The sequence below is a fragment of the Notothenia rossii genome (assembly GCF_949606895.1).
Source record: "Notothenia rossii genome assembly, chromosome: 2".
NCBI classification, from domain to species: Eukaryota; Metazoa; Chordata; class Actinopteri; order Perciformes; family Nototheniidae; genus Notothenia; species Notothenia rossii.
Window position 1 is genome coordinate 19397211 of NC_136904.1, and position 13341 is coordinate 19410551.

The following is a 13341-nucleotide window of genomic DNA, read 5'->3' on the forward strand; positions in this document are numbered from 1 at the left end:
TCTGCATTACGATGAACTGAATGTGAACACAAAGTTAAAGTAAAATAAATAGATGAAGATAAATGGCACATTTCGTCACACTAACAGATATTCTCAACCATTGTTATTCTGCCAGTAGTCTTTGGACTGAAGTAAATATGCACTTACACTATCTGACTCAGTGTAAATTAAAAAGGTATGCAAATCAATTTCTCATTCGCTGTGTCGATGTACAACAAAAAAAGCTAAAGGTGCGGAAGAAGTTCCAAAAAAAGAAAAATCCAAGAGCTAAAGAAATAAGGAAAAACTTATATTTATCTTTGGCCAACTCGTGTAGCTGTTACTAAACATCTAGTCAGTTATCTATATTGTTCTTCTTCCTGCATCTCCTTTTTCAAAAGTCATGCTATGTCAAACTAGAGTTCCAGAAAATCCATGCATACTGAAGGTCTCATGGGATCTTTAAATATCTCCTGAGGCTTTCTCTTATAAAAAGGACACACCTGCCACCTCAAAGTTGCCTGACTGATGTTCTTGACTTCCATTCCTGAATCAAGTTTTTTCATCAAAGCAGCCACTCCCATACTTTCGCTTCTTTAACTACGGCAGATGCAGTCTTTGTCCTGTGCGCCTTTTCTATGGTTAATGGGTCTCTCCACCATGATGGACACAACCATGATTGCCTTGTTGTAAGGAAACCTCAACAGTTCCATGTCCCTTGGACTTGTCAATTACTGTGGTCTTGATAGCAGTTTTGGGTTTAGCACAAAGAGTTTGTCCTGTTACTTCCCAAATGACTTATGCTGCGCAGGCGCAACACTTCCAATCAGTTTTTCTGTCGTTCTCATTCTGGTGTGTCTTATTTTTTGTCGGGACAAAGCAGCCAGGAAGCAGAAAGCAAATGCTATCTTCCATGCTTCAAAGGAGTTAGTGGGTGTGTAGGCCGTGTGCTGTATGTCTCCTGACTCATGTAAACAAAACTGCATAGTAAAACCACATGCTACGCCCCTGAGATGGAAGATGAGAGAGATGTGTAGGCTACTCATTGTGCTGCAACAAACTCTGACCTTCGTTGACGTAAACCAGGGGCTTTGATGTTGAATTTGATGTTCTTGATTACTGTGATCTAGTGGTATATATTCAGTTATTTTTTTGGTTTAGTTTTAATCCTGAAATCAATGTTTTCGCTAGCTCCAATGAAATTGACTTAACTTAATTATTATTAGCTGGTTTTCCTTGCATATCTGGGGAGAACATTTAACTCCAGTCGGTCACATGACTTGGCAGCTCGATAACAAATGAAAGATTAGCTGTTTATGTTTTAATGGATTCTATAAAAGTCTCATAAAATGCTTTCCACTGTGTACATTTTAAGAAATGCTGCTTTGTGGGGTGAAAAGGACACTTTATGTGCTTTTCGTTGTACTTTCTATAGATGCACCCCCTAGATAGAAGAAATTGAATACTTCGAAGGCGTTTGGTTGACTCTAATTAATGCCAATAAAATGTTAATTTTAGGATTGTGTGATTTTATCCTGTAATGGCAGGTGGAATCATCCCTTTTTTATCGGTTGGATAAAAGGGCGATAAAGAAGAAACTGCCCAAAAAATGAACACAATCAAACCTTGCAGAATTGTATGAGATATGCATTAGACAGTAAAATGTATTTTAATGAGAAAGCCAGAAAAGTCCCTAGTGTGTCACAAGAGTTAAGTGCTTAAAATAATAGTCCAATTGACTCCCAGAGGCCAGAGCACTGCCTTTTGCAGGGCAGACGCTGAACAACACCAGTCCAGTGAAGTGGTAGATGAGTGTGAAAGAGAGGGATGACATTTTGCACGAGCTCCTTTCCCTGGTCAAAGAATTTTCCATGGTCCTGCCAGGTTGCCCTGACAACACTGGTGACAGCGATAGGTGGACTAGCCATCTGGAGTACCGTGAATTTTCTGGTCGGCCCTGTTGACCTGTGGGCTGGTGCTGAGCCAAGCTGCACAGATGCAAAACCATTTTTACAAGGCTTTGGTCCTGTGGACTGGTTACACTAGGAAGTACTTTATCTTTAAACCTTCAAAGCTGCTTAGTCACTCCTTACTTTGAAATCCTTTCACATCTACCAACCGTGAAATGGTTCATTCACTCAGCAGAAAACATATCAGCACGACCTTATCTAATCTAGTTTAAGTATTATTATAGTATTATTAGTATATATGATATATCTCATACATCTTATTGTAACAAGAGTTAACAAAATATGTCCATATGGGTACTAGATTTGAACTAAGAATATAATAACTTTTTAATATAATATTTAAAGAAATTAAATACATTAAATACATTAATACATAACAACTGTATCTCTAATTACATGTTGTATGTTATCTTTTCAAAATAGATGTTTTAATGCTATTTAAACTATACAACAAATACAATTAACAGTCTTGAGAATTTCTCTATATTTAGCCTAAACTTTTAGAAAACTCAATAAATCATAACTATGCATGTATACATGCTCATAGTGTCAACGAGGCTCAGATACATCTTCTGGGTGTTTGTATTGAATGTCTAATGCATTTTTCTCAGACCAGAGCCTCGCCACGGTGGGTGTTTGCGAAGGCAGGTGCGGTACCGGCGCATCGGCGCTGTGAAAGTCCACGGCCCACCTATGCCAGAGCCAGAGCCCACCAACGGCAGCAGCCCACCGGGAAAAGTCCAGAATCTCCCGATGGACACGGACTCACAACTGAAACACAAAATCATTTACAGACTAATCTAAAAATCTGTCATACACACATGTGAAATGCTCACACACACACACACACACACACACACACACACACACACACACACACACACACACACACACACACCAGCGTTGCAGTGGGGAAGAAAAGCAATGTGGAGCGGCACCTCACCACTTCATAAGGAGTTTATCCGTGAGACTTTTCCAAATCCCGTTTGTGTCGTCCCACTTTACAAATAGGCCTATGTTTATTTATTTTTTTCAACGCAAGCCGTCATCGCCACGAAGGAGCACACAGCCTCGAGCGAGACAGAGAGAGAGAGAGAGAGAGCGAGAGAGCTAGAGAGAGCTAGAGAGAGCACACCTTTATCTACGGTATTTAATATAGCCTAATCGTAAATAATACGACCCCGGACCCCCCTGAGGAGGTGAGGTCCACTGACCCCCAAATAAAGCAGGTTAAAATAATTAAATTGCATACATTTTATTTTAGTAAACACTGCAAACGGGTCCCACAGACCCAACCAGAACACAAAGGTTAAAGGTAAGCATATAATAATGTTAAAATGTGCTAAATATATACACTGCAAAAAAAACAAAAAAGAGGAGGAAAAGTAGCGCACGAGTTGTTTTATTTTTAGAAAGTAGCACTCATCCAAAAAAAGGTTGGAGACCCCTGTTATAGAATGATACATTTGACCATTTTAAGCCTGGCCTACCATTTTATTGGAGTGATGAGGAACAGGTGGGGCTTGGAAAGGCCCACCTGTTCAAAGTGGGGAATGACAGAACCACTGGGTTAGAGGGAGTTCACTGTTTTCTTTCTTCATGACCATTTTCATTGAATTAATATGACCTCTACAGTGATTACATGACATGTTTTGAATAGTTTATCGTACATATTTGTGGAGCATTTTAAAGATTTATGTTTTAATCCAGGTTCTTATTGTGCTTTACATAACTAGATTTAAAACACAATGCATTTTGTAGATAAAGTAAGCATTTTCTCAAAGTTTTGTAATCGTTTTCTTGGATGGTTTAGTTTTGTGTGTGGGAAACATCCTGGTAGTGAGTAAGTCGGGGTCAAAAGTCCAGAGACTGTTTAAAATCCCAGCTCCTTCCTCCAGTCGCCTCAGCTGTTGGCCCACCGTCAGCTAACCTGCCAGAGCTTCAGCACTACTACAGGCCCAGTTCAACCTATGTCCCTCCAATCACACGCGCGCACACACACACACACACACACACACACACACACACACACACACACACACACACACACACACACACACACACACACACACACACACACACACACACACACACACACACACACACACACACACACACACACACACACACACACACACACACACACACACACACACACACACACACACACACACACACACACACACACACACACTCTCTGCAGATGTCTGATATGGTTAGGTCTCTCTCCTGAACAGGCTTAAAAGAATCAAGCCAGCCTTTGCTTTCTTTTCCTCTCTCCGTATCATCTTTCCTTCCGGTGCGTGTCTTGACAGCCAGAGCTCGGTCCTCATTATTGGCGTGTGCATGTGCAGAGGGCTGCTGACGCCGTGTGTGCGGCCACACTCTGACGTCAGCAGAGCCTTACTCCCCTCCATACAAATGCCTGCCTGTCTGCCATTGATACCTTTTCTCTGTCCCCCACACTCTTATTAGCGTGTTTTTATCAGTTCTAGCACCTCTCGCACCGCAGAGCCTAGCCAATATGACACGCAGGTGTAACAACTGGCCGTCTAATAGCCTGCACAGGTTTATTGACTCCTGTTGATATTTATGACTTGTGTTAAACGTTAAATAACTGTGTGCGTATGTGTGTTGAATGTTTTTCTTTATTTACGTGTACTACATTTCCCTGGACTTTTGAGTGAATGCTAGATTATGTGTGTTTTTTTGCTTTGTTTGTCTCTCCCTGTTTGCTTTTCTTCTGTATATTCAAGCAGGTGTGCTTAAATATAGTGCTGTTATTTCCCTTTTTGAAATACCTGCACCATAAATAATCTCCATTCACATGTAGCTGTGCACACAGTGTTACACAGCATAGCAGATACACTGAATATGCCAGTATAACCTTGTCTGTGCCTGTGTTTTAAAAGATAGCAATAACACCAAGTAAAGAACTAACTTGAAATCTAGGCATGATTCACGTTAATTTACATTATTTCTTCCCTTCTCAGCATCTTGATCCCTAAAGCTAATGATGGAAGAAGTAGGCTATCTCAGCAAAAGCAATGTCAGAATACTCCATTAAGACTAGTAAAGTCATGACAGCAAAAGCTAACTTTTACATAAATTCATAATAATAATAAATGACAAATGCGTCAATAACACTACATTTTAATGCATTGTTATTGACGTTTTTCCTACGTTGTATGCCGCTGGGGTGTAATGCATTTGGTCACATGCATGTACTTATGTACAAGTGCAAAAAACTAATTATTCCTTTTTAAATGTCGTTGAGTAGCAGAGTTTAATATCATAACATGGAAACATCGCTTGTTTCTTAATGTACTTGATGATAAGATAAGAAGTGTTGTTTCATAATTTCACCTAAATGTTTTAGTGATGAGAAAGAATATATGTGTTTTGCTGTGTGCATGTGTGCGTCGACGTGCATGTGTACAGGTGTCTCAAATGTCAGCAGCTGAGTTGTGTGTCTTGGTCTCTGTGTCTGCCCTCATGTCATGTTTTCAAAACATCACTAAAGAAAATATCTCTGGTTCATTGAAAGATTTAACCCCCTCCCTTGCGGAAGGCCCTCGCTGTAAATAAGTTGTGGCTTGGCACACTCTGTGATGGTGTTGTTCGCTCTCATTCAGCCAGCTTTTCCTGTTTCTGTGCTGCGTTGGAGGCGGAGAAGACATTCGTGTTTCGTGCATTGTGCACAGATAATGCAAAGGCACACTGTAGAGGTGAGGTGTAGACAGAGTGTACACATACTATGTTAGGTGACACAATAAAGATTTCTCACTGTACGATCGAGGGTCGGTAAAAAAAGGAACAAATCACCTTGGGTGGAGCTGAATTAAGGCTGAGTGTACTTTGTGTCTAGTTTTTTTAAAATCTGTCTATAGTTCTCTGTCCTTAACTTTCCATCCCCTCCATTATGGCATCCTCTCCTTCAGCTTTTACCCATCTCCCTCTCCGCTTCAGCCCTCCTGCGTCTCTCCGTAAACAAGCAGAAGGCCAACAACTCTGTCCTCCGGCCGTCTCCCGCCATCCCGTTGCCATGGTGTATGGAACATTGTTTGCTGGCCTCTATCTGGAGTTGCCATGGCAGGGCTTATTTGCCATATTAAATGTTTTGCAGCATTGTACAGATGCTGATGACAAACACCCGACATCCCACTTTGATCAATGAAACGGTTACTGATTAGAGGAGATGTGACCGGGCGTCTGAACTATTTACCGACCTTACCTATAGCTTTAATGCTTTGTATGTCTCACATGCAGAAAAGTCAAGATTAAACAAAACTATTTAGAGCGTGCCTTGTTATATTAAAAACCTGGCTTTAAAGCCTGTAAAGATAGTTTTAGTTTTTGTAATCACAAAAACTTAGAACATTTATATAAGAGTGCATTTTACAATTTAACAGTAAACATATATTTTTTAAGCTTTTTCTAAAACAAACTGAATTTGTTTACTAGCATACATCTTATTGAATTCCTTGACTGTGCTAGAAATGACCGATTATGAATCTGAAACCTTTTCACATTAATGTGCCTTGATTATTCCTGACTGGCTGACATGTTTAAAAGAAGGACATGTGTGCATAATGTTTACATGTAGAGGTTGTCTGTGTTTATGGAGGTGCTTTTCAAAAGGAGGCGTATTCCCCGTGTCTCTCCCTCTTGTGGTGCATGGTGAGAATGCTTGCTGGCTTTTGAAAACATTGCAAATTGCTTTAGTAGAACAAAAATCTCGGTCCGTTTGTTGCCACATGAATGAAAATATTGTACCAGGTTTCATCGCAAATAGTGCAATTGTTATGCCTTCTCATACCATTTCTGTGCGCTCACGAAAAAGTGCACGGCTGAGAAAGTTATAATAATAATTTAATAATCTGGTAGTGGAACAAAACTAGTCAATTTTTCCTTATTATCTTAATTAATCATCTTTGTGTTTATTCTTCTAAAACAGAGGATTATATTGTTTCTGGTCTAGCAACTAAGTGTTACACAGCCTGCAACAACTTTGACTGTACACCGCAGTAACGTGTGAGAGCTCCTGTGTGGTTACCAACAGATAGCGTGGAAATGCTGCCGATTGACGTAGTTGGACCAGATAAGATCTCAAAGCCCCATTGCAGACGCACCATGGTGGTTGTAGTGGTTTGCTTTTCTTCTTTTGCTTTCAGTTAAGGGCTCAGATTGATGTCACTAAGGCCTTGTGCGTGAGCATACCTGTAGTAGAAAGTGCCTCATGTGTTGCAGGAAATCTTTAGTGTAAACTGTTTCTATAGTGTGTGTTTTTGGAAAGCATGCAGAATTAGAAGAAGCTCTGTTGCTCACCTGCCATTGTTCTCACATAAAAGAGATACAAAAAGTCATAAGGCAGTGTGCTGAAATTGGAGCATAGCTCAAAGTCTGCTCCTTGTATGTGAATGCATTTCGTATTCTCTGTCATGCATGCACAAACAAATATGCAATGATGACATTTCACTAACAGTTTATGTCCTTTGTTTTTTTTTCAGATGATCTTGTGGGACTGGGATCTGAAACACTGGTACAAACCACAGTATCAGGTCAGTTCTGTGTTCTTTTCAGGAGTTTACTGTGCACGGTGGATCCAAACAACACACACATAATACAGGTCTGTCCAGAGAGGGGTGGTCCATGTAGAGTGGAAGCTTTCTATAATTCACCTTCAGGAAATTCAGTTATTTTACTGACTGATTTTGGTCTGGCAAAATACACATTGTGTAAAACCTGGCATGCAGCGACCTTGGGATTGTTGTCATGCCACAATTTGTTATCTTTTTCAGACATTCTTTGTCTTGTTTGAACTATTTGCGTAATCTGTCAAAGAATTTAGCTCCCACAGACCAAAAATCATTATTTGTTCCTGTTAGACAGAGCCCAGTAAGCCAGGACATTTTCCCACATCAAACCTGCCACGATAACACCTCTTTATGCACTTATACCTTTAAGTACTTTAGAAACAAGCATTGCACAACACTCCTCATATGGGCCCTACATATAGTGTACGTTCTTCCTTATTTACGGTTACTGTTCTAACCACAACACAGCCAGCCCTATCGTTCTATTCAGTTAGTGTCATAAATCAGCTAATTTTCATGCTGTTACAGTACAGACCAACACAAGGGCTACTAGACAACACTGTTTGTAACCTTAAAGCCATGATTTTGGATCTATTTTGCATTATCTTTTGACTTTCGAAGAAAAAAGTTATTTTTTGTATTTCATGTTTATTGGCTTTTTGTTCTTTTTTCTGCAATAAACAAACGCATATTGTCAAACACTGTCCCTTTTATCTTCATATGTGTTTCATAAATATAAAAAGGCAAATCATTATAGATTAGGGGAAATAAAATAGAAACAACAACAAATAACCAAAGCACACAGACTAACACTAAAACACACATACAAGAAACAAAAAAATGTATATAGAAATGTCGAATGAAAATGTAAAAGCACTTTAACAAAACTTTCCCTAAAGAAAACTTTTTAAAACCAACTTGGTGCATTGACTGCCCTGTCCCCTAATCTGCTCGATGTATGTGTGAATATGTCAGGGTGCGGTGAGCGGCAACGGCGTGGATCTTTCAGTCATCAACGAGGCCAGGAACCTGGTGTCCGACCTGCTGATGGACTCCTCTCAGTCCCCACACACCATCTCAGCCCTGCGCAGCATCTCCAGCCTCATGGGGACATTTTCAGGCTCGTGCCGCCCCAGGGTCAACCCCTTCACCCCCTTCCCCGGGTTCTACCCCTGTGGTGAGGTGGAGGATTCTGTAGAGAGGAGTGACAGAAAGACCATAAAGGTGAGTACCAGCATTGCCACTGCACCAGTGTAGTAAATACATGAAGAGATGAGTAATAGGCTATTTCAGTTTGAAAAAGTCTTGGTAATAAACAAGTATCTAAACTTAGGACACTACTGACAACATAATGCTGCACAGCAGTCTCTAACACCGTGAGAAAGGATTTGCCAGCTGTTAAAGTTATCAGAGCCGCAGTCTTTTGATCTTTTATCTTGATGGCAGATAGCAGAATTACGCCATTGATATAATTGATTGGCCGGATGATGTGTTGCGCTGCTAGATGACGTTGCATTGAGATGGGGCAAAAGCTGAGACAGATATTTGGACAATTGGACCCTGTTCTTTACCTTGCAGGTGCTCTCTGCTTGCTTCTTTGCTTTTTGACGCTGTACAATTTTTAATTATGAAAACGGCCTTAGTTCACACATGCCCATAGCTTCTGTGTATATAACACGGCCAGCATCTTTAGTTAGTGTATCAAACATTGATCTATACTGGAGACTTCCTTTTTCCCCATCAGGGTTTGAGCAGCAGAAACAGCCTCCCCACCCCTCAGCCCAGGAGGAGCTCCACCTCCTCCTCCTCCTCCTGCTCTGCACCCCCTCCTCTTGACTCCCCTTCCTTACGCTGGGAACGCAACACTGGCAAGAGACCCCACCCAGACCTCAACTTGAGCAGGTACCAACACAAACACACTTTACCACCTTCCAGAAATACACACTGTCTTTACATTTGCTCACACACATCATCTGGGCTATACTTCACCCTGAATTTTTTATCCAAAGCGACTTACATACTCAATACTGTGGGCAACCCCCACAGGAGCACTTTGGGGTGAAGTTTATTTCCCAGGGACACGACGACATGCTGACAGCAGTGGGGTTTGAACCTGTGCCCCCCTGAACCGAACACCAACGCACAACCCACTGCACCACACGCCTCCCACGTTGAATCTGTTTTGGAGCAGATTAATAACTATTTTTGCAAGATCTGAATAATGTGACTGTATGTGTTGGAGCCAATTTGCTTTGGGTTGTGCACGGGGTTTGTCTGTGTGTGTGTGTGTGTGAACGCGTCATCATCCAATCTGCGCACCTGGGGGCACGGGAGGTAATTAACTATATATATGTGGGCACAGGTGATCAGCTGGGATGGGAGGTTAGAGAGGAAGCCACACGTTTTTCAACCGTGTTGACCGTGTCTGAGCGTGTGCGTGATTGTTATGTTTTAACCAAGATTTTAGATAGGCCTTTGTAAAAGAACATTTTAACGTTGTATAAAGAAATAAAGCATTACAAATGACGTCATGGTGGACCTCATCCTTCACCACAACACGCGTTGGGAACTCTGATTGCTAACCTCCATGAGTGGCCTTTTTTGATGAGCGATCGCCGCTACACTTGTTGAAAAACACGCTCCAATGAATGAATCAGAGGATCTCGGACGGAAGAAGGAGCTGCTGCGCTCCCACACAGCTCCAGATGATTGCTGACATGTGAACGCTGTGAAAGCCACGAGGAACCACGGTAGGATCGTTCAGAATTGTTGCAAGCTGTGAAGGAGATTGACCTTCTCATATCAGGATAAAGGTAAATCCTGCGACAATTCTAAAATAAAACCTCCCGCAGCTGCTGCGTTACTGTCAAAATGAGCCAAGATGGGAGTCGGCCTAAAGCGCCTGCCACTCAAAGTGATACAGGGAGCGGGCTCGGTAAAAGACAGCCTAAACTCACTGTTAAAGCATTGGAATTAAAAATAGCATCAATTCAACATGAAACGAATTCAAGGATAAAGAAACTGCATAAATTAACAAAGGATGTTGAACAATTGATACTTTCAAGCCAAAATGTGCCTGAGGTGGAATCCATGTGTGAAATGATTGTGAAAACAATGATGGAATTAAATGAGTTGCATGATTCTCTGAAACCATTAATACCAGAGGATGAAGTTATAAAACAAAATGAATGGTTTGAAACACGAATGCACGGTAATCGAGAAATGATGAATAAAATGGAAAGGTGGTTGCAAACTACAAAAGAGCAATTTACACATGCAATTGATGATGATGTGGTAAATGTCAATGCTGCAACCAAAACTGTGGTAATTGATGATATCTGTCCAAATGGCAGCGTTTCTAATGTAAGCAGAAGAACATGCACATCAGCTGGCCGCTCCAGCCACGGGTCCAAAATGTCATCCATCTCGTCTGCATGTATCAAGGCGTAGGCTGAAGCGGCCGCTCTCAGTGCTATGGCGGCTATCCTCAAAGAAAAACATGCACTGGAGTGTAAAGAGCACAGCCTCGCAGCAGCCAGAAAGTGTGAGGAGGAACAGATCAGATAACGCAAGGAGTGGCTTGAATTGCAAAGTGGAATTGCTGCCCATACAGCAAAGGCCAATGTGCTCAGGTACAGAGGATCTGAGGTTCAAAGCTCAAGGGCTGATTCAAATGGAATGAATTCGTATCTAGAAAGAGCCAAAATGAAAATCTCTCTTAGACCATCTGCTACATAATTCATCCCACAAGGTTCAGAAGGTCAGTTCAACCCCTCACCAAAAGGGGGCAGCAGCGCTGTAGTGTCAGTGGAGACTCTGCACAAGGATGCAAACTTGCAGTACCATAATCCTACAGAACAGGATAAGAACTTTGCTCTGTCAATGGGTGCGCGCCCCAAAGATTCAAACCAGCAGTTTCATCCTCCACCAGTAGGTCGCAGTAAAACTCTATTGCCAATGGAGGCATTCACAGCCACAACAATACCAGAAGGGAATGGATCTAAAGCCTATGAACTAAATCCCACCTCATCTCAGATATGTCAGCAGACATTCTCTGCCACACAAGTCCCTCATGATCTTGACACACATTTGGTGCAGGAAACCAGCCAACATACGGGTTCAGTGCAAAGTAACGTAATTCAAGGCAACATTATCAACATCATGCAAAGGCAAAAATGATATCACAGCTCTGTTGGTGCAGCAACAGTCAACATTGTCACTGCCACCAAGAGAAATACCAACCTTTGATGGAGACCCTTTGGAGTATAGTGCATTCATACGAGCATTTGAACATGGAGTGGAAGCAAAGACTGCTACCAATGTTGATTGCCTATATTTTTTGAAACAATACACCAAGGGACAACCCAAATAACTGGTTAAAAGCTGTCAACACATGCCACCCGACAGGGGATACCAAAGAGCAAAGACACTTTTGAGAGAATGCTTTGGAAATCAACAAATAATAGCCACTGCATACATGGAGCAAGCGCTTGGATGGACACCAGTGAAAGCAGAGGATGTTAAAGCTTTGCAAGCTTTCTCTTTGTTTCTCCTTGTTTGCTGCAATGCCATGGAGGACATAAGCTACATGTCAGAGATGAATATGGCAACACACATGCGGGTGATGATCTTAAAGTTGCCCTATAAAATGAGGGAAAGATGGAGAAACCTTGCTTACGAGCTACAGGAGAGGCAACATCGCCAAGCATGTTTCAGCGATATTGTCAAGTTTGTTGAGCAACAAGTATCTACTGCCTCTGATCCGCTGTTTGGAAACATTCAAGACACGTCCATCTCTTCACCAAAATACATAAGTGGAAACAACATATCCCAGCCTCGCAGCCACCAGAAAGGAAGCAGTTTTGCTACTTCTGTTGAAGTTGTCAATCGTGGAACTGCACCTGAAAAGCAAAAGGAGAATAGCCTACCGTATAGGCCAAGAAGGATATCTTGTCTGCTGTGTGAAGAGGATCACAAGTTGGAGACATGCTACAAAATGGAGAGGATGATGCACACAGAGAAAATTAGTTTTCTGAAAGAAAAGGGTATTTGTTTTGGTTGTTTAGCTGTTGGACACATGAGCAAGGACTGCCGCAGCCGCCTGTACTGCCAAGTCTGTAATTTAAAACATCCCACCATCCTCCACATCCATTCACCGAGAAAGGAAGTCTCATCAGAGGACATACCGCAAGAAACATCAACAGAGGATCACAAAGTTTCTACCAAAACATGTGGCCATATTGGGGCTGGAGGAAAGGAGTGTGCCTTGCCCATTGTGCCCGTTCAGATCAAAGCTACAAAAGGCAGCACAGTGATAAACACTTATGCCTTCCTAGATCCTGGTAGCACGGCCACCTTTTGCTCAGAGCGACTGATGAGGGAGCTTAAGATGACAGGAAGAAAATCCAAATTCCTGTTGAGAACAATGAATCAGGAAAAGCTTGTGGATAGTCACATCATTTCTGGGATGGAGGTGGCTGCACTCAACAGTAACAATTACTACGAGCTACCTGATGTGTTCATACAAACCTTTAATGCCTGTGACTCGTGACAACATTCCAAAACAGGAAGAGTTAAGTGCATGGCACCACTTAAACTCTGTGAACCTTCCTGTCATTGACGCTGACGTGGAGCTGCTAATTGGAGCTAATGTCTCAAAACTCATGGAACCATGGGAGGTGGTGAACAGCGATGATGATGGACCTTATGCTGTCAGAACCCTGCTAGGGTGGGTTGTCAATGGACTGCTGAGAGGAGACCGCCAAATTGTAAACAGCTGTCCCACCATTGCAGTC

The 13341-nt window shown here is 41.9% G+C and overlaps 1 protein-coding gene across 2 annotated transcripts in view; it reads left to right on the forward strand.

The window, feature by feature from the left end:
• pde3b (phosphodiesterase 3B) overlaps window positions 1-13341 on the forward strand; it is a 48843-nt gene that overhangs the window by 20880 nt on the left and 14622 nt on the right. For both annotated transcript variants that reach the window (XM_079663137.1, XM_079663138.1), the window contains exons 2-4: window positions 7460-7510; window positions 8522-8770; window positions 9291-9448. In XM_079663137.1, coding sequence (XP_079519263.1) covers window positions 7460-7510; window positions 8522-8770; window positions 9291-9448 — 458 coding nt within the window. The remainder of the gene's footprint in view (window positions 1-7459; window positions 7511-8521; window positions 8771-9290; window positions 9449-13341) is intronic.